Below are 23,592 nucleotides of genomic sequence, written 5' to 3'. Positions count from 1 at the left end.
AGGAGGTTAGGAATGGTTGTGAGCCACTATGTGGGGGCTAGGAACTGCAGCTGGGTCCTCTTGCAAGAGCAGCAAGTGCTCTTAACTACTAAACCATCTCTTCAACGCCCTATTGTTTATTATTTGTTTTTGCCTTTTGGTTTCTCTTGTGTATCCCTGGCTGTCCTGGAACTTGCTCTGTAAACCAGGCTAGCTTTGAACTCAGAGATTCACCTGCCCCTGCCTCCTGAGAGCTGGGATTAAAGGCGTCTAGCCCCTATTTTTGTGACAAGGTCTTACTATGTAGCTCTGGTTGATCTGGAAATATACATACCAGGCTGGTCGCAAACTCACGGAAATCTACATACCTCTGCGGGATTCCATACCTGGTGATTTATTGTATTTTTACTTGGTGTATGTGTGTGTGTGTGTGTGTGTGTGTGTGTACTTTTTTTTTTTTTTTTTTTTTTTTTGGTTTTTCGAGACAAACGGGTTTCCCTGTATAGTCCTGGAACTCACGCTGTAGACCAGGCTGGCCTCGAACTCAGAAATCCGCCTGTCTCTGTCTCCCAAGTGCTGGGATTAAAGGCGTGCGCCAACCACTGCCAGGCCAGTCTGTACTTTTTAAGGTGTGTATTTGAGTATACACATTAGCGCAGTTACCACGGGGGCCAGGAGACAGCGTCGCATCATCTGGAACGGCTGTGCCACTTCTCTTAACGGCTGAGCCATCTCTTCAATCCCAAATTAATATTATTATACAATTCAAATGTCCTCAGACAATATTTGGCAGGACAGCTTGATCATGCACTCTGGCTCCTTAGGCACGTCTAGGCCGGGCCCCCTTATTTACATAGGGACCGCCCACAGACAGAGTACGCCCGCCTCTTCCGCCAAGTCCTCCCTTTCCGGCCGGTCGGGCCTCTAGCTCCGCCCTCAGCTGCTGAGGTGCTGCTCTTGCGCAGGCGCTACCCGGAAGTCTCGCTGCTTGGTTCAGGTTCCCAGCGAGCTTGGCCGAGGGAGCCACGCGCGTGGCGAAGGAGCCATGGGGAAGCTGCGACGCCGCTACAACGTGAAGGGGAGGCTGCAGGCGGAGCCCCGGCCCGCCAAGGGCCCTGAAGCGCCTCCCGTGCGACTGGAGCTGGAGGGTGAGAAGCCTGGGACCGGGATGGTCGCTGGAGTGGGAGCCGGGTTCCACGTGACCCGAACAGGGGGCGTGACAGCCTCTCTACTGCGGCTTGGGGAGTAGTGCCCGGAGTATGGCGCGCAGATTAGTTCTTTGCATCCATTCCCAGGCCTGTCATAATCATCGCCTTCCCAGAGACCCGTACATGTGTGTTTCAGACCAGGCCGGTGAGCCGTGCGCCAGGCTGATTGCAATGTTTGGGTGCTGGGGCGCCTGTATGCACCGGGGACGCTGTTCTGATCTCTGGGAGTAGTGACAGCAGAATCGGAGATGGAAAACCCTGTCAACTCCAGGCGTGCCTGTTTACCCGGAGCGGACAAGCACAGAGAAACGATAAAATGTGTAGACTATGGCAGGCACTCGGGTAGGTGCTAGAGAGGTAGAGTCGAAGATGGGAGAGAGTGAAGTGTGCTGGGGAAGGCCTTCCATGGATAGTAAAAAATGTCAAAACCTTCAGGAGACCTGGGTGGAGATGAGAGTGGAAACCCAAGGACTAAGGGACGTCGGAGTTTGTGGGTTGTATAGATGATTGGGACTTTTAAAAGGCAGAATATGGTAGTTCATTCCTGTAACCCCAGCACTTAGGAGGTTGCTGTAGGAGGATCTCTACAAGTTTGAGGTCAACCTGGGTTACAGAGTGAGACCCTGTCTTAACAAACAAACAAAAAGGCTGTGTATATGAGAGAGACAGATAGACTTGGGTTTTGGTTTTTTGTTTTGTTTTGTTTTTTCCCGAGACAGGCTTTCTCTGTGTAGCCCTGGCTGTCCTGGAACTCACCCTGTAGACCAGGCTCACCTCAAACTCAGAAATCCACCTGCCTCTGTTTCCCAAGTGCTAGGATTAAAGGCGTGCACCACCACCGCTTGGCAATAGATAGACTTAAGTAAACCTAGCTCTAGAGAGTAATGTGCATTGGAGGGCAGCTGGGCTATGTAGAATGTACCAGGCCAGCTTAGGGCTAGAAAGCAGGCATTGCCTCAATCCCCAGCTTCTAAAAGAGGAAGTAAGGAGCTATGGAAGACTTAGCAGACGAGGGACAGGTGAAAGGTAGTGTGTAACCATGGCATATTGGTTGTACCATTAAGGAAAACATTACAGGTTGAAGGATGATGGGGTGGGAGGCTGGAGTTGATGCTTAGACCAATGTTTGGATTCTGGTGCATTCCAGAGAAGAGCTGGCTGGAGTTGCTGACGGACTGAGCCTGTGCATAAGCACAAAGGTGACGAGCATGGGCACTAGTCAGGTTGCTGGAGAAGGCAGATGTTGGGTATAAGTACTTGAGGCCCTACAGGTGTTCGAAGGAAAACTAGAAGCTATTGACCTGGCTACTCGAGACAGGCAAGTTCAGGGGAGTGTAAACACTTTTGTATGTAGACGACACTTATGTAAGTCTGATGAGTAGAGTTTTGACTCATTGAGAAGAGAGGGGAGTAGAGGAGAGCTGGGAGGAGGATGCTGACCCAGAGCTTGTGAAAAGGACTTACCCTCCATCTCAGATGCTCCCTGGGGTCCTGCAGGGAGGAAGAGTATTGGTTGGAATAATAGAAGGCATGGTCAGGATCAGGCTGGTTTGGGAGGTGGTGTAGAGCTAAAGTGATCCAGTAGAATCAAGTATGTCGTCCTGGCTCATGAGACTTGGGTTTGGGGCATGTCACTTAACATCCATCTGCCTTGGTTTTCATATCTATAAAATGGGACTTAACTTTTTCTCAGTGGAATCATGACACCCTCTGGCACAGCTCACAGCTCAGTAGCCTACTTCTGAGCACTCCTCAGGGTTCCATGTATCCCAGGCTGGCCTGTGTAGTCAGGGGTGACTGAACTTCTGGTCCTCTCGCTGTTTCCTCTCAAATGATTACTGTCCCGAACTGCCATACTTGGTTTTATGTGGTACTGGGGTTGGAACCCAGGGCTCTCAGCATGGTAGCCAGGTTCCCTCCCAGCCCCTCAAGAATATCATAGCTTGGTAATGCTAACAGTTGTGGCACACAGACCCTTGTTCAGCACTCAGAGATTAGCAGGTGACCTGGGCCACCTGCAGGAGATGGTGACCTTGTTTGATATTTGTCATGAGTAAGCGTGGAGGACACTTTGTGACCTTTTGCACCCTGGTGAGACCGAGGCTCTCTTGTCAGACAAGGATGTGCTAAAAGGAGTTGATGCAAGCAATGCACTGGTGCTGCCGGGAAAGAGGAAGAAGAAGGCCAAGGCACCGCCCCCATCAAAGAAAGTGAGGAAGCCCCTGACGAAGAAGGAGAGGAAGGTGCTGCAGAAGGTCTTAGAACAGAAGGAGAAGAAGAGCCAGGTATGCCTCACTGTGGCTGGTCTGCACCAGCTCTCCAGATCTGGGGGCTGGAGGGGAGTCCATCCCTCCTTGTTATCTCTGCAGCAAGATTGTCTAGTAGAACTTCCTTAAAGGAGGCAAGTGTTTTGTGTCTATCCAGTGACACAGTAGCCACGAGCTACCTGCAGCAGCAGAGGGAGCCTCTGAGTGTGCTGGCCTGATTTTAAAATCATGTACATGTATATAAACACACATGCCAAAATCACTGAAACCAAAACTGCTGTGGCTCACGGGATGAAAGAAATCACATGGCCAGCCGGGCGGTGGTGGCGGGCGGATTTCTGAGTTCGAGGCCAGCCTAGTCTACAGAGTGAGTTCCAGGACAGCCAGGGCTACACAGAGAAACCCTGTCTCGAAAAACCAAAAAGAAAAAAAAGAAATCACATGACTATGTGGAGTCTAAAGACTGGCCAAATGAGAAGTCACATCTGTCCTGAGGACAGCAGTGGGTACCGTGCTTTATTCAGTCTGGTTGCTGTGCCTTGGGACAGCCAGCGGTTATAGCACACGGTTCTACAGAGCTGTGGCCCGTGACGCTGGGTTCTGCTAATGGCGAAGAAAGAGCTAGCCTCTGTGTGCAGAACACTTCGTAGCTATTGGGTGACATCTTCTTTCCCTATAATACAGAGTCTAGTACTAACTAGACTAAGATCCCCCGAAAGCCTGTCCTCTACAGGAGAAGGCCTGGGACCTGGTCAGCGGTCAGTGGCTGCCTGGTAGCCAATGCTCTCATACCTTTCCCAGCGTGCTGAACTGCTGCAGAAACTGAGTGAAGTCCAGGCGTCGGAGGCCGAAATGAGGCTCTTCTACACGACAGCCAAACTAGGCACCGGGGACCGCATGTATCATATCAAAGAGTGAGTCACAGAGCCTGAGCGGGCTTCTATCTCATGTTGTCTTGTGTGGGGGGTGGGGGGAGTAGAGGGTTATCCATACGGAATGCTCCTCTAGCTGTGCGCCTGCCTGGCATCCGATATGTCACAAGTAGGTCAGTTCATCAGTCATGACCTTGATTTTGCACCTCAAACGCCCCACTCGCCATGAAACCACCTCTTGCTGTTCCGGGTGACATCAGGCATTCAGTGGCTTCTTGTTGAAAACCCACTTCCTACCTGGGCTTTCCCATTGAAACTGTGGGGCCACCCCAGGCTGACATTCCTGCAGGGCATCACACTCCAGCCCAGCCCACGTGCATACATGTGTGTGCATGAGTGCACTCTCGCAAACACACACACACACACACACACACACACACAGCTTCTCTGTTCTGGGCACTTCTGTTGGGTGAGTGTGCACTGCCCCAGCCTCACTGGACCTGAGGTAGAACAAGGAGCGTAATGTTTTTTCCCTTTTGAAGGCACTGGTGTTTGTTAGCCAAATACTCATGTATCTGCACCCAGAAAATGAACCCAAAGGTAAGGCAGAGGCAAGGGGCCAGCTAGGAAAGGGACTGGTATCAGGGACTGAACCCAGTGACACACAGTCTCCCTGGTAGGTGACTTTGAGGAGACATTGAGTGGGATAATCTGCAAGTGTCTCTCGGGGTAGAAACAGCCAGTGCAAAAGTCCTGAGGTAGATGTGGTATGGCCTCTGGTGAGAGGCCTCCATAACTATGTCAGATATCTTAAAGTCCCTGCCTCAAGCCTCTGCTCTCCCAGGAGGAAGTCTGACCAGCCTGCTGCCCGGGGCCAAGAGAAAGTCAGTAGCCTTGGTGGGGCCCACCGGAAGCGCCGCCGGTCATCATCCACAGAGGAAGACTCTGAGTCTTCAGAAGGCTCAGAGTCTGAGGAAGCCACAGCTGAGCAACCTAGTAGCAGCACAGGGACAGACCCAGTGCATCCGCCACCAGCTCCTTGTGAGACCAAGACCCCTGCACCCACCCTGCAGCCCCCTCCACCTGGGACCTCTGCACCTCCCAAAATGCCAGCCGCTGCCCCGCCTCCACCCCTGGCCAAGCCTGCTGTGTTCATCCCCGTGAACCGCACCCCTGAAATGCAGGTTCGTTCTTCTCTCGGCGGTTAAAGAGACAAGTTAGTGGGACCTCTTGGTGGAAAGGAACCTCAGTGTCCACTTCTAGGAGCGGGGACATGGTTGTATATGTTTGGGTGTTTTGCATGCCTGTGTATATGTACACCACAAGCATCCCTGCAAAGGTCAGATGAAGGCGTTGGTTCTGTTGGAACTGGACTTTAGGTGGTTGTAAGCTGCCATGTGGCTGCTGGAAATCAAACCCAAGTCCTCTACAAAAGCAGCCAGTGCTCTTAACTACCAGGCTATCTCTCTAGCTCCTGGCTATGCACTTTAGACAGTGTGTGTGGCCTCTTGTGAGTGGGGCACCTCCTCACCTGCTCTCTGCAGCCTGTCACTCTGGTACTAACTTCTCCCACAGGAGGAGCGGCTCAAGCTCCCGATCCTCGCCGAAGAGCAGGCCATCATGGAGGCGGTGGCTGAGTACCCCATTGTCATTGTGTGTGGCGAGACTGGCAGTGGGAAGACAACACAGGTGCCCCAGTTTCTCTACGAAGCAGGCTACAGCAGGTGGGGCTGGGCCAGGGGTGTCCCTCTACTCCCTGGCGACACTGAGCACTTAGGCTCCAAGTGTCATAAGACTTGGGCTCCAGTAGACCCTGTCCTGGCTCTGCTTTGTGCACTGTGTGACTTCAGATAAATTTCCAGCCTCTCCTAGCGTATTGTCATCTGAGAGATGGGGATGACACTAAACTCAATGGTCCCATGGGATCAATGACAAAAGCACCACAGTGCCAGGCACATTTCCTAGTGTTGCCTGGTTCTGGGCACTCAGTGTGATCTTCTGTATCCCGACACCCACCTCAATTCACCATGAAGTAAATTCATTTGGCAGAAGAGTTACGGGGTGATGCAGAATTCTAGTATTCTCTTCTTCAGGGGCCCCCATGCTCTGTCAGCATTTCAAGGTGTATTTGTCGTCCCTGTTGTCTGAGCTCAGGCTTTCTCTGGACTTACCAGTTCATGTACTTATTAGTCTATTCAGGAATGACGTGCAGCTCAGACACCCACCCCCCACCCCCGAAGAAATTTCCTCATTTTAATAGTGGCTCTTGGAGATGTGTCCCAGCTGAATACCAAGTTGTGCTAGGTCCCCATCAGTGCTGTGCAGTGTGTGCTGCCCCCTGGCTGTCTTGTGGCTATGCTGTACTGACATTGGGCAAGTGATGTTTGTACCCTGCCCTCTGGGTTTCACCCTCAGTGACTAGTGATGTTGAAGTGTATGTAAATGGCTCTGGGACAGACAGTCATGGCTAATGTGTCTCCTTCCCCAGTGAGGACAGCATCATTGGTGTCACAGAACCCCGCCGAGTGGCTGCAGTGGCCATGTCCCAGCGGGTGGCCAAAGAGATGAACCTGTCACATCGGTGAGGCCCCAATTCCTGGGGATGTAGGGGACTTTGCAGGCTTGCTGAGAGGAGGGTTCAGGTGGGAGTCATTTTGCCTCACTCCCAGGGATGGCCCAGAAGAAACCTCTTAACCTGCTGAGACAGGGAAGGAACCATCCAGGCACCCAATGCTTACTGAAGGACACTGTGCCTGTATAGGAGCTAGGCTAGAAGCACGGGGCAGCCTGCTAGTGAGTCAGTGGCGTAAGGCCATGTAAACACCAAATTCCAATCCTGAAATCCTTTGCCCGGGCTACACTTCTTTACACTGTGGTGCTGGGAATGGAACTTAGGGCCTCGAATGTACTAGGCAGCCACTCTGCTACAAGCTCCTCCCCGCCAGCCTTAAATTTTTAGCTTTTTAATTGATATATATATATATATCCACAAATAGAGAGATATGAGCCCTGGGCACCTGAGGGTGTCAGTATCTGCCACCTGTGCCCAACCATGTAGCGTCTCTACCATATTGTCAGTATATGGCTCTGGGAGTAAAGACCTGCTTGTCTCCCAGTGAGCTTAGCCATGCTCTCTCCAAGATCTACAGTATACCTGGTGATGTGGTTCCCAAATCTGGAGCTTCTCTCTGTCCTCGGCCCCAGAGATCAGCACTTGGGACCAGTACTGCTGGGAGGGTCCTCCCCTGTCTCCCTTGAAGGGACCATGTAAGCAGAGCCGCAGCTGCCTGTAGCTCTGGAGACATCACTAGCCCTGAGGTGAATCTTCTCCCCGTAGGGTTGTCTCCTACCAGATCCGATACGAAGGGAATGTGACAGAAGAAACCAGGATCAAGTTCATGACGGATGGTGTACTGCTCAAAGAGATCCAGAAGGTCAGTTATCCGTCCGAGTCTGGTACAGGACACAGATGGGTGGAAAGTAGAGTAGATCACCTTAGTTGTGATCACCAGTGTGCCTGTTGCATGTGGTGTTGAGCATGTCCATTCTTGGAACCTCAGTTACTTGATCAGTATGGTGGTGCCTCTCAGAATCATAAAGCAGATATAGTCAGTGATGGAGGGCACAGTGTCAGTGTGACCAGAGAAGCCATGGGTAAGTAAGCAAGCAAGGTTGCTTTGCATGTCCATTTTTGCTAGAGGGACTGGGGAAGTGGCTCAGTCGGTATGGAGTTCTCCTAGCATGCCTGAAGCCCTGGGATCCAGTCCTAGCATTGCTACACACACATACACACACCCCAAAACAGAACAAAACAAAGCAAAAGATCTGCTTGTCATACAGACACTTACGAGGTGGGGTCAGGAAAACAAGAAGTTCAAGATTGGGCCAGCGAGATGGCTCAGTGGTTAAGAGCTGAGTTCAAATCCCAACAACCACATGATGGTTCACAACCATCTGTACAGGTACAGTGTGCTCATATACATAAAATAAATAAAATAAATCTTTTTTTTTTCTTTTTTTTTAGTTTTTTCGAGACAGAGTTTCTTCTCTGTGTAGTCCTGGCTGTCCTGGAACTCACTCTGTAGACCAGGCTGGCCTCGAACTCAGAAATCTGCCTGCCTCTGCCCCCCAAGTGCTGGGATTAAAGGCATATGCCACCAATGCCCAGCTCTAAAAATAAATCTTTGAGAAGGAAAAAAAAAAGGAAGTTCAAGATCATTCTTGGTCACATAGTTCAAAGCTAGCCTGGGATAAATGAGAGACTATCAAAAGAAAGTAAGGGAGACCAGACAGGAGGTTTTTTTTTTCCTTTTTTTAAAGAAAAGAATACCCGGGCGGTGGTGGCGCATGCCTTTAATCCCAGCACTTGGGAGGCAGAGGCAGGCGGATTTCTGAGTTCGAGGCCAGCCTGGTCTACAGAGTGAGTTCCAGGACAGCCAGGGCTATACAGAGAAACCCTGTCTCAAAAAAACAAAAAAAAAAAAAAAAAAAAAAAAAAAAAAAAAAAAAAAAAAAAAAAGAAAAGAATAAAGAAAACTTGCAGCGTGCGGTAGCAGCCTGGCTCCTGGCCATGCACAGGAGCTGCAGGCAGTCAGGATGCCCTGCTGCTTCTACCATGCATTTGCTGGGCTTCGAGGAGCTGCTGAGGCAGTGGAAGCAGCCTGGTTCAGCCCCTGTGCTTGTCAGGGCACTCTGGTGTAACTCTCCCTCCCTCACAGGACTTCCTGCTGCTGAAATACAAGGTGGTGATCATCGACGAAGCCCACGAGCGGAGCGTCTACACAGACATCCTTCTAGGGCTCCTGTCCCGCATCGTGGCTCTCCGGGCCAAGGTGTGTGGGTATGGAAAGTATGCAGGGAGGGCAGACTAGAATCACCTCAGAGGCTTGAGCTGGGAGGTGTACCAGAGGACACAGCCTCCCTAGGCATGAGTCATTGCGAGTGCCAGGCTGTATCATTCTGTGCTGTCCCTGTTAACTTACAGGCCTTGGTCCACAGTGTCATGCATAGTAAATGATCCCTCCACATCCAAGAGGCTCGTGTAGAAAGCTAAAACCAGGCAGGCCTTGTTGGAGCCAGCTAAGTGGTAGCCATCAGGCTCTGCAGGTTCATAGACTGCTGGGTTGAGCCCTCTACTCCCCAGGCCTCGTACTCTCTCCCCAAGTCTGCTCCTCTTTCCAGCTCTGTGCTCAGACAGTGGATGTGAGGGACCAGCTTTGGGGGCATACTATCTGAAGGGACCTTGGTGAGCAGTCCTGTTCTGTCCCTCAACAGACAGCTCAGTGGAGACATGGGTGTTTTGGGGGTGCCATGTTCCCAGCCACATTGAAGGCACTAGGGATGGACAGTGACCAAGAAAGGGTGGTATGCCAGTCCTACCCTCCTGGAACCACCCTTGGTCAAGGTGGCAGGCAGACCAATTCAGGACTGTGGGCTGGAGGTCGTAAGCTGAGCCCTCCCTGATCTCAGTGCTGACCACATCCTTCATTTGGCTATCTCATGAAGGTGGAACCCTACCATGGCCCCTTTAACTGACTTCATGGTCAGGGCTCTGGCCTGTGTCACCGGCAGAACCCAAGTGGAAAGGCTCTCCATGGCTGGGTTTCATTTCCTCTGGGGCAACATGAGGAATGCTTTTGCTGGTTATATGTAACCACAGAGCTGAGTGGTACATAATTCATATACACTGTCTCTGTGCTGTGTCTGAGTCACCAGACTATCTTCCACAGAGGCGCCTGCCCCTCAAGCTGCTCATCATGTCTGCCACACTTCGGGTAGAGGACTTCACCCAGAACCAGCGGCTCTTCACCACTCCTCCCCCTGTCATCAAGGTAAGTTTTGGATAAGACCCCTGTCTTAGTCAGGGTTTCTATTCCTGCACAAACATCATGACCAAGAAGCAAGTTGAGAAGAAAAGGGTTTGTTCAGCTTACTTCCACATTGTTGTTCATCACCAGAGGAAGTCAGGACTAGAACTCAGACAGGTCAGGAAGCAGGAGCTGATGCAGAGGCCATGGCGAGATGTTCCTTACTGGCTTGCTCAACCTGCTCTATTATAGAGCCCAAGACTACCAGCTCAGGGATGGCACCACCCACAAGGGGCCCTACCCCCTTGATCACTAATTGAGAAAATGCCCCATAGCTAGACCTCATGGAGGCGCTTCCCCAACTGAAGCTCCCTTCACTGTGATAACTCCAGCCTGTGTCAAATTGACACACAAAACCAGGGAGTACATCCCCTACCAGCTTCTACCTGACCTTGACATGTGAGAACTGGTGGTGTTAGGGTTTAGTTCCGAAGTCAGAGAGACTTCGGGGCTGTGGAATTCCCATACCTTTGTGAACCTGTCACAGGTTGAGTCTAGGCAGTTCCCTGTGACAGTACATTTCAACAAGCGGACCCCATTGGATGACTACAGTGGTGAATGCTTCAGAAAGGTCTGCAAGATCCACCGGATGCTGCCTTCAGGTGAGGCCTGATGGGACTCGCATGTCCCTTCCTCGATGAGGACATGGGTTTGCTTTTCATCCCTCGGATAGCACAGGGAACAGTCAAACCATAGTGGCATGGCGACTTCCCAAGCCTAAGCCCAAGTGCCCCTCATATCTAAGGCAGAGGTAGCATGTTGAAGCATCCTCTTGAAAAGGGCAAGTATGGATGGCCTCTGGTCTTCAGAGACCAGGAGGAGCAAGCCCTGTTGGGTTTGCTGTTAGGTGCCCTCACCACTCTTCTGGCTTCTGGTAACTGGCTTCCACCCACCCAGAACATATTTCCCAGGGTCCTAGCTCCTGACTCTCCCAGGTTCTCAGCAGGTGCCTGCAAGGATAAGACTGTTAGAACTGGCTTGGTTCTCTCTGCAGGTGGCATCCTGGTGTTCCTTACAGGGCAGGCGGAGGTGCATGCACTTTGCCGTCGGCTTCGGAAGGCCTTCCCCATCCGTTGCTCCCAGCCACAAGGTAACTACCCATAGCCATTTGTCGGAGCTCTCCACCTGCTACCCTGAGCCTGGCAACTGGTGCCCTGAATGGGGTGTCAGCTTCCACCTCAGTGTCCTAGAGGAGATCCTGTGCCTTTCTGCTTGTCGTTGTGGCAGTTTTGCTGTGAGTGACAAGAGTAAAGTGCCAGCTGCCTGTGCTGGCCACAGGAATCTCTTCCCGCTCTTTTCCTCCTTTACAGAAAAGGAAGAGGACTCCGCAGAAGGGATGCGGAGGTTTAAGAAGTCCCGGACAAGGGCTAGAAAGGCCCAGGCCATGGTACGTAGGAGTCATCTGATATGGCTGGGAGCCGTGGGGTGTTCTGGGGTCACGCTGGTCCAGCCCCATCCCACAGCACAGAATCCTGGTGGATTACACTTCTAGAGGCTGTAAGGTTGGGTGTGTGTTATGAGTTACAACACAGGGTCTGTCCGAGGCTATCCTGGAGCGCAAATAGAGCCGATCTAAGAAGTAGGGAGATTTGCTATCTGAAGCTGGGGGCCAGCCAGAGGAGAGGCCACCCCAGGAACCCTGATAGCTGGATGTAAAACTGAGTGTGTAGCTCACAGCAGCCTTGTGAGATGACCCCATGCTCATACCGGATTTATTTATTTATTTATTTATTTATTTATTTATATGCTTACTCAGACTGAATGTTACTATGTAACCCTGGCAGGCCTGGAATTGCTACATGCTGGCTTTGAACTCACAGAGATCCATTTGTGTCTATCTCCAGAATACTGGGAATAAAGGTGTGCACCCCCACACCTAACTCATACCTAAATTTTTAAAATTTCTTTAGATTCTTTTTTTTTTTTTGGTTTTTTTCGAGACAGGGTTTCTCTGTGTAGCCCTGGCTGTCCTGGAACTCACTCTGTAGACCAGGCTGGCCTCGAACTCAGAAATCCGCCTGCCTCTGCTTCCCAAGTTCTGGGATTAAAGGCATGTGACACCACCACCCAGCAGATTCATTTTATTTTATGTGTGAGAGTGTTTGTGTTTATGTGAACCATGTGCATGCCTGGTGCCTAGGGAGGCCAGAGGAGGGGGTGAGACCTTCTGGAACTGGAATTAGAGATGGTTGTGAACTGCTATGTGAGTGCTGGGAATCAAATTCAGGTCCTCTGTAACAACAAGTGCTATTAACTGCTCAGCCACTGCCCAGCCCCCCATGCTTAATTATTAATTAGGAATGAGGCAGAAAAGATCATTGTTTAGTGACCGTACCCTGTACAACCCTGTACCCTGTGTGGCTTGGTTTACACCCAAGTTGCCTGAGCTCCTGGTGTTGGCATCTCCTCAGGCCTTGCCCCAGATCAACCTGGACAATTACTCTGTGCTGCCAGCCGGCGAAGGCGATGAGGACAGGGAGGCAGAGATGGACGACGAAGAGGAGGCCCTGGGCTCTGACCTAGATCTGGACCTGGGTGACAGTGAGGCAAATGAAGGTGCGGCCAGGCAGAGCTCTGCACTCGGGTTCGTTGTTCTCCGATGTCAGCACAGGTCTGCCAAGCCCCTATTGCATGATAGGCCCTGTTGGCCAGTGGGACCAGAAGTCCTGTCCTCATGCATGTGACCAAATACATCCTGGCTCATCCGGGTGCGCTGATATGTGAGCACAGAGGTGGTCCTTTCTGGTGTGTCACCATCCCCAGGCTGGCTATTCCTGGGTTGACACAGGCCTCATGCAACTGAGAAGGTGTCTAGAATCTCAGGGCCCCTAGTATGTTGATGGGCAGCTCCTTAATATCCAGCTTGGGCTAGGCTAGGTGTGGTAGCACACACCCGCGGTCCCAGCTGCTCAGGAGGTGGCTTGAATTCAGCATCAGACTATGCATCTCTAGAGAGAGACTTTTATAGACTTTGTGTCCAAAAAGGGCTCTTTCTGTGCAAGCACAGCCTGCCACACTGCCTGGACCATGCAGGGACTGGGGCCCTCTTCCTCTCAAGGGATGTTGCTGCGTGGCAGGCATTGCAAGCCCATGCTGGGCAACAGTGCAGACTTCAGGAGCTTCCTAGTACTGCATCTAAACAAGAGCCCTCAAGCCTCTCACTTGTGTGGGATGGAGGGGTGTGGGGTATCCGGGCATCTAGAAGCAGGCCTCTGCCAGTGGCACCTCTTCAACCTGGACTCTGGTGTCCCATGCTTGACTGCAGGTGAGCAGCCAGATGCCTCCCTGCCCCTTCATGTGCTTCCGCTCTACTCTCTGCTGGCTCCTGAGAAGCAGGCACAGGTAATGAACGGGAAACTCTTTAGAGCATTAAGATGGGGTGGGTCAAGCCTCAGGTGTTTTTCCATCTACTTACTGACCAGCCCCCGAGAGTGGAGGAAGTAATAGAAACCACTCCTAATGGTTATGCTTGGAACTTGGTGGGTAGCAGTGGACCTTGCCTAGCTGACAGCAATCTGTCCACCTGCTACCTCATAGATTTTCACCTGATTCCAGTGCTGTCTTATCTACTCCCACTTCCCAGGTCTTCAAACCTCCTCCAGAGGGGACAAGGCTATGTGTTGTAGCCACCAATGTGGCTGAAACATCCCTCACCATCCCTGGTATCAAGTATGTGGTGGACTGTGGGAAAGTCAAGAAACGCTATTATGACCGTGTCACAGGCGTGTCTTCCTTCCGTGTCAGCTGGGTCTCCCAAGCATCTGCTGACCAGCGGGCTGGTCGTGCAGGCCGGACAGAGCCAGGCCACTGCTATAGGTAGGTCACTTGTCCCTGCATCATGGGCATTGAGAAACAACTGTTGTTGCCCCTCTGCAGTGAGTGGGCCATGTGTCCTCAGGAGTACCACAGCCCTTCCCACATGCTGGCTACTTTACCCCACCTTTGCCCCGTAGTCAGCAGCTGATTCAGACGTCACGGCTAGGCCACTGTCACCACCAGCATGGCAGTGCTCCTGTGAGTGGTCACTCCTTGAGGGCACGCTATAAGGTATAATTGTCAGGCACTGCCCAGGATGATGAGTTTTCTGGGTCACCTTACCGTGTTTCTCCTGGTGGCTGAGTCCCTTCCCTCTGCCCTATTACATTGTTATTGTCCATCTCTGCTGGTCATCGAGGTTGTTGTTCCTTTATCCTATTGTGCACACAAGTGTCCCTGTGTCAGTTTGAATGTCTGTGCTCATCTTTGGCCCTGTGGAGTTCTTAATTACAAGGGATGAGCCACTAGCTAGGTACCCAGGTTCTCCTCTCACATCTCCTCATTGTTCGTTTGCAGTAGCATGAGGCAAGGGATTATGTCAGTGGCTTTGAGTCTGTGCTCAACTCGGGCAAGTGCTCTCAGCATCTTCTGCACTGCCTGCCTACCTCCGTGCCTTCTCAAAAACTGTCAGTTCAGGCCTTTCCTCAGTTCTGAGTTAGGCTCCATCCATCTGCTGATGGCTTGGAGGAGTGGGTTCTTCTGACAGCTGAGAGTTAGATCCATGTTAGTTATGTCACTGGCCAGTATTTTCTCCTACTATTGTTACTTTGAATACCTTTGTTGCTGTTCTTCCAATACCTTTTTAGTTTATAGGATGGAAAACTTAAAAGCATACAAGAGAATATAGTTGGGTTGGCTGCTGGTGGTGAGGCGAGGTCCTGGCTCTAAGTGCTGGGCGTGGTTGGCCCAGAAGTCTGGTTGACTTTCTTCTTTCCGGTCCCTATTTCTCCCCACTTAGGCTGTATTCCTCAGCTGTTTTCGGGGACTTTGAGCAGTTTCCTCCTCCAGAGATAACCCGCAGACCAGTGGAGGACTTGATCCTGCAAATGAAAGCACTCAATATTGAGAAGGTCAGTCTCAGCTGTAGCCGCCTCCCTTCCCACTCCATCCCCAGCCTGTCACATTCTGTCAACCCAGAACTGCGCCTGCCAGGGAAACCAGCTGGAGTGGTATCCCTAGGGACTGACAGACAGTGCCCTGGTGGCCTTCAGACACTAATGAGGACAGCTTGCCTGTCCCCTGGGAGATAGAGGCTCATGGATAGCCAGATCCCACAAAGCTCGTGGGCACTCAGATGTCCTGCTGATTGCTGAATGCAGGCTTCACTGCCACGTTTCTCTAATGGATTTGGGGTTGTTCTCCCTACTCAGGATGGGGTCCAGCGAAGAGGGTCTGCTTGTGCTGTATGTTGTCCCCCAACCCTTGTCACATGACAGCCAGATACCCACTTAACAGATAGGGACACCAAGGCAGGGGAGAGACAGTCTCTGTTCAAGAACATATCTAATGAGCTGCAGATCCCAGAGGGCTGAAAATGCATCTGAGCCTGGTCCTGTCCCTGAACCCAGAAGAAAAGTTAAAAATGAAGGCTCTTGCTTGGTCTAGACAGTTGGCTCAGCCAGTAAAGGCGTCTACTGCCAAGCCTGCTGACTTAAGTTTGAAGGAACCACATGGTGGAAGAGGAGAACCATCTCCTGCATGTTGTTCTCTGTCCTCCACACTTGTTCCTTGGCATATGTGCACCTACACACATAGAATAAAAAAGTGTAAAATAAAAGAGCCAGGGAATGGTGGTGCATGCCTTTAATCCCAGCACTCAGGAGGAGGAAGCAGGCAAATCTTAGAGTTCAAGGCCAGCCTGGTCCACGGCTTCATAGAGAAAACCTGTCTACAAACAAACTAACAAGAACAAAAATCCGAACAAACAATGTACATACACATATACACTTGGCTGGGGATGTAGCTTGATTAGTTGAACGCTTGCCTTGCACACAGAAAAGCCTAAGTTTAATACCCAGCATCACATACACTGGGTGTGGGGTGCATACCTGAAACCCTAGCACTTGGGAGGATTAGAAGTTGAAGGTTAAGTTAGGCATAGTTGCACACATCTATACCCTCAGCAGTTGGAAGGCTGAGGCAGGAGGATTGTTATGGCTTAAGGCCAGACTGAAACAGGAGTTTCACCACAGTGAGACCTGTGTCTTCCTCTCTCACTTGTTTTGAGACAGGGCCTAACTATGTAGCTGTGGTTGGCCTGGATCTCCCTATGTATACCAGGCTCAAACTCACACAGATCTGCCTGCTGCTGTCGCCCCACAGCACATAGTGCACCACTATGCCTGGCAAGATCTTGTCTCTTAAAATAAAAATACTGTATCCCTTGCTGGGCAGTGGTGCCACATGCCTTTAATCTCAGCACTTGGGAGGCAGAGGCAGGCGGATTTCTGAGTTCGAGGTCAGCCTGGTCTACTGAGTGAGTTCCAGGATAGCCAGGGCTATACAGAGAAACCCTGTCTCGCAGGGGGATGGGGTGGGGGGAGTCACTATATCCTCACTGCATGCAGTGGCACCGGCCATTGCTCCCATCTCTGTAGTGAAGAAACCTGTCCCTTTAAGAGGGGTGGGGGATCCCCCAGTGATTTTTTTTTCTTTGTTATAAACAACTGATTCAGAATCAAGAAAAATCATTTTAGGTTTTCACTGAAAACTTGAGGTTCATCCCTGTGACAGCCATGGCCACAGTTACATTTTTCAAGCATAATACCTGTTTTCCTAAATATTGCATGATGGTTCATATGCTGTTGCTTATAAACACCTAGATTTTAGTTGATAAGTATAGCCCCTGGCACACAGTAGTTTTCATTTGGAGTCATCCTGGCACATGGAGATGTTTTGGCAACTTCCTGGGTATGTAGGCCCCATGTCCCATTTAGCATGACCCGGGTCCTGGGGACAGGGACAGGGGAGCAGTTGCTGCAGCCAGCGCGGCCTCACCGGGCTTGCTTCTCTGCATCGCTCTGCCTTCCTTCCTGCGCCCAGGTCATCAACTTCCCGTTCCCCACACCTCCGTCCATCGAGGCCCTGGTGGCTGCGGAGGAGCTGCTGATTGCCCTGGGGGCCCTGCAGGCACCTCCAAAGCAGGAAAGGTAGGAGGAGGCGGGTGGACCCAAGCACACATGGTGCTTGCTCCATGGTTCTTACCCACTGTATCCCTTGTCCCCAGAATGAAGAAGCTACAGATGTCACAGCTGAGCTGCCCCATCACTGCACTGGGGCGGACCATGTCCACCTTCCCTGTGGCACCCCGCTACGCCAAGATGCTGGCACTTAGCCAGCAACATGGCTGCCTGCCCTACACCATTGCAATCGTGGCTGCCATGACTGTACGTGAGCTGTTTGAGGAGCTGGACAGGTGGGTCAGTGACAGCCTTGTCCCTCAGAGCCCGCCGTGGTGGGCTGGGGAGCCTGAAGGAAGGGTGAAGGAATGAGGACTTGGCCAGAGGATCCCTGAAGGCAGTGGGTCCCTGAGGGCAGTGGGCTGAAGCCCAGCTGGGCGTGTGCCTTTACAGACCAGCTGCCAGTGAAAAGGAGCTTGCAGAGCTGAAGGGCCGTCGAGCCCGTGTGGCCCAGATGAAGAGGACCTGGGCCGGGCAAGGGGCATCTCTGAAGCTCGGCGACCTCATGGTGTTGCTGGGTTAGTGCCGCCGCTGGGGCATGAAGGCGGGTGGTTGGTAGCTTGGAGCAGATTGGAGCCAAGCAGTAAGAACAGCCTGCTCTGCTCTGCAGGTGCCGTTGGAGCCTGTGAGTACGCTGGCTGCTCACCCCAGTTTTGCCAAGCTAACGGACTGCGCTACAAGGCCATGCTAGAGATACGTCGCCTGCGTGGCCAGCTGACCACCGCAGGTATAGCCCAGGTGACAGTGTAGACAGACGTCTGTCCCTCTCTGTGTGGGGTTTGGTGTGATAGAGATTCCACACTTGCTCATTTGCCTGCCCACCAAGATGGGCTCAGCCCCAAGTCAACATCCAGTGTCCTGAGACTGGTTCCCCTGCGCACTCACCTAAGTCAGCATCCAGTGTCCTGAGACAGGTTCCCCTGCGCACTCACCTAAGTCAGCATCCAGTGTCCTGAGACAGGTTCCCCTGCACACTCACCTAGAAGGCTGAGACAGGTTCCCCTGCACACTCACCTAGAAGGCTGAGACAGGTTCCCCTGCACACTCACCTAGAAGGCTGAGACAGGTTCCCCTGCGCACTCACCTAGAAGGCTGCACTTAGGCCGTCTGCCCCTCTGGTCCTCTTCCCCTGTTCCAGCCAGGACCTTTCTTCCCTCCCACATGTCCCCAGAGTTATTGACCCATGGGTACAGGATTCCCTACTCTGCCACAGGTGGCTCCTGTCACCTCTATCTAGGGCTCAAGGAATGTCCCCATCTTAAGATTACAGGATGGCCACTGGGTGAAGGTGGCATCTAACTGGGAACTCAGTGCTGTTCTAGCAGCTGTAGGCATCAAGGATCAGTGGCTGTCTTCTAGCCCACATTTCCCAGGAGCAGGGGGCATCGTTGTGGCCTGCTTTCCTGCCTGCTGTCACACACATGGAGCCATATCCTCAGGTGCAACAGCCTGCAATTGTGGACAGCCACCTACCACTAATGACCGCAGGTGGCCATGTGGGGCCAAAGGCCTCTCTGGGCCACCTTTCAGCAGGGGGATAGATGGGACTGAGGGTTCTGTACCTGTCCTACCACGTGGAAGCTTGGGGTGGCTGTCCCTTGGCAGGGCTTTGCTAGCATGGGACTCTAGGTTTTGGCCTCGGAAAGGGCTCTGGGCTGAGCCACTGTTGACCTCTACATCAGAAACAAGCACCGTGTGGGTGAGGCCCAAGTGCTGGGTAATTTCCTGATTGTCAGCCTTCCTCTGACCGAGACTTCCTGCACCTCTTATCACCTTCCTTGCAGTAAATGCAGTGTGCCCTGAGGCTGGGCTTTTCCTGGACCCCAAAATGCAGCCTCCTACTGAGAGCCAGGTGATCTACCTGCGGCAAATCATGGCAGCTGGTCTGGGTGACCACCTGGCCCGCCGGGTTCAGAGTGAGGACCTGCTGGATCCCAAGTGGAAGAATGCCTACAAGGTGGGACATGGGCCTGCCCTTGGTGACTGGGCCATAACCTCTGGGACAGCCTGCCAAAGAGCACATGAAATCTGCTGTTTGTTGGAGCACAGGGTGTCACACTCAGCTTCATGGTTGCTTTCTAGAGATGCACTTTACATCATAAGGTCAGTCTGGCTTCGCTGTTCAGCATGGCCGCATCAGCATAGTCAACTGGAGACAGTTTCTCTACCCTGGAGAAATCTGAGCCACCTTCCTCCCCACTGCTCAGTGCCTCTAACTTTTGTTGTCCTAACCAGTTAACCAGGAGGACCCAGTTGGTGCTTGGTGTGCTGGGCCTCCCTCCCTCCCCCAGCATTGAATCTCCGGCATCCATCCACAGCTGCTATTTTTGAAACAGATTGATCCCCCTGCCTGCCCTCCTAAGTGCTAGGGTCAAGCCCCCCACATGGAGACTGTGTTTTATTTTGTGTGTTTGTGTATGCTGCTGTGGAGCATGTATGGGAATCAGAAGATTACAGGAATCTTTTTTCTCCTCCTACTATGTGGGTCCCAGAAATTGAACTCACATTACCAAGCTTAGTGGCAGGTGCCAGTATCTGCCGAGCTGTCTCACTGGGCCCTGGCTCTGTATTTCAGTGAAGAGTGGGCACACATGTACAGGCAGATGACATCAGAGGTCATCAGGCTGTCAGTATTTTACTCATTGAGCCATCTTCCCAGCCCCAGGCTTTAGCTCTGATGATGGCCAAAGAGCAATGTATCCTGGGTAGTGCCTGGTCATTGGCTCACTGGATTGATGGTTGGATCCTGAAGAGTGGACTTGAAGAGCAGAGAGAGCTCGGTTTTTCTCTGACCTGAACCTCCATCTACCTCTCTGCAGACCCCTCTTCTAGATGACCCTGTCTTCATCCACCCCAGCTCTGTACTCTTCAGAGAGTTGCCTGAGTTCGTGGTCTACCAGGAAATTGTGGAGACCACCAAGATGTACATGAAAGGTACTGCATAGTGGCTACGGGGTGACATCAGTGGGTGCTGTGGAGCAAGCACCCTGTCTGTCTGGGAGAGCATGTGAGACCTGACGCCCTTTCCTGGCCTCAGGTGTCTCCACTGTGGAAATCCAGTGGATCCCTTCCCTGCTGCCCTCCTACTGCCAGTTTGACGCACCCCTGGAGGATCCAGCGCCCACTTACTGCCCAGAGTCAGGACGGGTGTTGTGCCACCGGGCCAGTGTGTTCTGTGAGTTGGGGCTGCTTCCTGGTGGCCTGGTTTCTTGGATTCATCAGTTCATACACTGCTCTTGGGTATATGCCTGGGGGTGGGGACAGGGGATCACCCTAGCCCTCCTGCTCCTCGATGGGCTTGGGGGAATAGATACAGCAATCGCCCTTCATCACATGTTCCAATCCCCTAGACCGTGTGGGCTGGCCACTCCCTGCCGTCCAGGTGGACTTCCCTGAAGGCATTGACCGCTACAAGTACTTTGCACGGTTTCTGCTGGAGGGACAGGTAGGTTCTTGGGCTACCTGCGGCCTGTCTCCTAGGTGTCATGAACTGCAGGCCCCACTCAGCCATCCTGTGCTCTCTCCTCAGGTATTTCAAAAGCTGGCTCCATTCAAGAACTGCCTGCTATCTAGCCCCAACACCATGCTGAAGACTTGGGCCAGGTATAAGAGTATATTCCTAAAATATCAGGACTGGCAGTGGCAGAAAAGCTTCTCTGGGGCTGCTGTGTCAGTCATATATGCTGGGGATGTGACAACCACAGGAGCCTCCATCATTCTGGAGCTGTCAGTGGGCATTCCACCGTCCTAAAGATGGCAGGGCCCCCTGCATCTCTACTCAGGACTCTCCCTGCCTGTCTCACTCCCAGTGGCTACATCATTCCAATCTTGCCTTCTCCACTTTTCAGTGTACCTCCTTATATGGACCCCAGTCTTGACTGTAGGGCCCATCCTGTGACGGGGAACATCTGTGTCCTTCAAGGGGCTGGATGAACATGAGTAGGGAGGGGTGCTGGGGGACACTGCATGCTCCCACTGTGTACACAGGCTTCCTCTGACTGAGTGACAGGTCCCAGCATTTGTCCATCCCCGGTTGTGGGTCTAGACAGCTATCTCCTTTCTACAGGCTGCAGCCCAGGACTGAGACCCTATTGAGAGCCCTTGTGGCCGAGAAGGTTGATTGTCATGATTCCCTGCTGGCTGCATGGAAGAAAAGCCCCAAATGTGAGTGTGACTCAGCTGGGGTCAGGGGACATTGCTCGGTGGAAGAACCTAACCAAACCACGGGTCGTGGCAGTATGTCCAACCAAGCAAGCCCCTGGCCTCACACTCTAACCCTGGCCACCTCTTCCCACAGACCTGCTGGCTGAATACTGTGAGTGGCTCCCAAAGGCTATGCACAGCGATGTTGAGAAGAACTGGCCCCCTACCACTGACAGTTGACCACACACCCAGCTGCATAGTCAGCCAGCTCCTAGGCTCTTACCAGGAGGCACGCCGTGGCCTGCCACAACTCACAACTGTACTGACCAGGAGTGCCTTCTTTGTGACTGTTAGAAGACAGACATGGCTTTCCTTCCACGTTCCTCCCTGTCTGAAATGGACTCTTCGGGTGACATTAGACCCTGTGGATGCACAGAGCAACACTGGGACAGGAAAGGGGCCCTTTCTCCCAGAGCACCTATACAGCTTCATCACGTCTTGGGCAGCAGGTGCACTGCAGACTTCTGTGACCCCGTGACTGTCCTGAAAGCTTGGCCCCAGTCAAGGGATGGATCACCCCAGCGCTTTGTTCCACATAGGTGGAGACTGGTTTCCAGGGTCCTGCTTTGGCATCGGTAGTTCTGTCTTTAAAAGCTGTTCTAGCCGGGTATGGCCAGTGACCCTGTGGCCTTGGCTGGTAAGGATCACTAATGCAAGGCCAGCCTGAGCTACATGGCAAGACTGCCTTCTGTTTGTTTGTTTTTCAAGACAGTGTTTCTCTGTGTAGCCCTGACTGTCCTGGAACTAGGCCTATAGACCAGGCTGGCCTCAAACTCAGAGATCCACTGCCTCTCCCTGCCTTGAGTACTGGGATTGAAGATGTGTGTTACCACCACCCAGCAAGACTCTGTCTCACAGACAATTTTGTTAAGGGTAAATGTTTGTGATGTGCTGTTTCATTTCAGCTTCTCTGTCACATCAAACATGTTCACATACTGAGCAGCTGTCACCCTGTCAGTTTCCAGAATGTTCATTCTCACATGATTTTCTTATTTTCTCCCTCTTGGTCTCCCCGGCACATCGAGCTGTTTGTTTCTGTGGCTGAACATGTGCCATCAGGTATCAGGCTACATCTGTCTGTCAGCAGAATGGAGTGAGTTGTTTACTTCTGGGTGATGGCAAATGCTGCTGCTATTCACGTGTCATTTTGGGCCACTTGTCACAGAGTCCTGGGAACAAAGCCAAGGTCTTTTCAGTTAACACCTAGTAAATACCTTCTCCCTGTGGGCTGAGTTTATGCTCTTGATGATGTCCTTTGAACCACATACTGCTTTATCTCCATGTTGCCATGCCTGTGTGGTGTAAGCAAGTGGTGCCACTGAACACCTGCCTGCCCATCTTGTGTTCTTTGTGTCTTTTCAGGCATTGGCTGTATCTACTGAATAAGCCCCTGTACTCCCCTTTTCCAGTGCACCTCCAAGTCTGTGTGTGCTCAGCCGATCTTTGACAGCCGTAGCATGTTCCATAGCATGTGTTTCGGCCGTGAGTTTTTAGAAAGACTCAGTCATGGACATGAGGTGGCTGGTGTGAGCAAAGTTAGGGTGGTGGCTAGCCCACCTCATATGTGTGAATATCCACAAGGCAGGCAGCCTGTCGGGTTTGTTTTGATTTGGGGGTGGGACTTGAAAGGCTGGGCCCAGGCCAGGCTCACAATAGTAGAGAGCTTGCCTAGTATGAGGCCTTCAGGACCAAGAACAGAAGAAACATGTCTCTAACTCTGTCATCCAATCCCCTTGTCCAGCAGCCCTTCACAGGTTCAGCTTCTGCTCCAGGCCTGTGTCTTCTGATGCTTCCCATAGCTGATTTGTCTCAGAGTTAAGTCCTGAGCCATCCCCCAAGAGCTTAACTTGGCAACTGATGCAAATGATAAGAAATTTGAAAGGCCGGTCTGGGCAGCAGTTCAATCCCATAGCAAACACCAAATATAATTCATCAGCTGCAGACAGACCAGTCCTGTCTGAAGACACTGCCAGGCTCACCAACCGGCCTGAGGTGAGGCCACAGAAGAGGCAAGCTGCCATGGGAACCTCACGAGCAGTTCCTCAGTTTCTCTCAATGGTGTTATCACAAGTTGAGCTCGACAATGCTATGCAAGGCAAACCAATAAATTCGTGTCTTTAAGAATAGTGAGATGTCCCCAGTGAAGGAGTTGGAGAAAGGACCAATAGAGCTGAGGGGTTTGCAGCCCCTTAGGACGAACA

The 23,592-nt window shown here is 52.0% G+C and overlaps 1 protein-coding gene across 2 annotated transcripts; it reads left to right on the top strand.

Moving 5' to 3' along the window:
• Nucleotides 1-923: 923 nt before the first annotated feature.
• Nucleotides 924-23,512, top strand: Dhx37 (DEAH-box helicase 37). 2 transcript variants are annotated; one of them, XM_031338005.1, is made up of 28 exons: nucleotides 1,015-1,127; nucleotides 1,324-1,529; nucleotides 3,303-3,472; nucleotides 4,256-4,368; nucleotides 5,171-5,510; nucleotides 5,902-6,050; nucleotides 6,815-6,907; nucleotides 7,664-7,760; nucleotides 9,045-9,158; nucleotides 10,056-10,157; nucleotides 10,681-10,795; nucleotides 11,188-11,283; nucleotides 11,504-11,580; nucleotides 12,605-12,749; nucleotides 13,459-13,535; nucleotides 13,777-14,009; nucleotides 14,968-15,079; nucleotides 17,052-17,158; nucleotides 17,236-17,424; nucleotides 17,582-17,706; nucleotides 17,799-17,915; nucleotides 18,973-19,145; nucleotides 20,008-20,122; nucleotides 20,226-20,363; nucleotides 20,539-20,633; nucleotides 20,718-20,791; nucleotides 21,255-21,352; nucleotides 21,486-23,512. In XM_031338005.1, the coding sequence occupies exons 2-28, from the start codon at nucleotides 1,436-1,438 to the stop codon at nucleotides 21,569-21,571; spliced, it is 3,444 nt and encodes a 1,147-aa protein (XP_031193865.1). In that variant the 5' UTR covers nucleotides 1,015-1,127; nucleotides 1,324-1,435; the 3' UTR covers nucleotides 21,572-23,512. The 2 variants fall into 2 exon arrangements, with proteins under 2 accessions (XP_031193864.1, XP_031193865.1); XM_031338004.1 differs by lacking the exon at nucleotides 1,324-1,529 and having other exon boundaries at nucleotides 924-1,127.
• The last annotated feature ends 80 nt before the right edge of the window (nucleotides 23,513-23,592 follow it).

This window comes from Mastomys coucha, unplaced genomic scaffold (assembly GCF_008632895.1).
Source record: "Mastomys coucha isolate ucsf_1 unplaced genomic scaffold, UCSF_Mcou_1 pScaffold22, whole genome shotgun sequence".
In the NCBI taxonomy this organism is placed as follows: domain Eukaryota; kingdom Metazoa; phylum Chordata; class Mammalia; order Rodentia; family Muridae; genus Mastomys; species Mastomys coucha.
The sequence above is the reverse complement of the archived record's forward strand: the minus strand, read 5'-3'. Positions and strand labels throughout refer to the sequence as shown.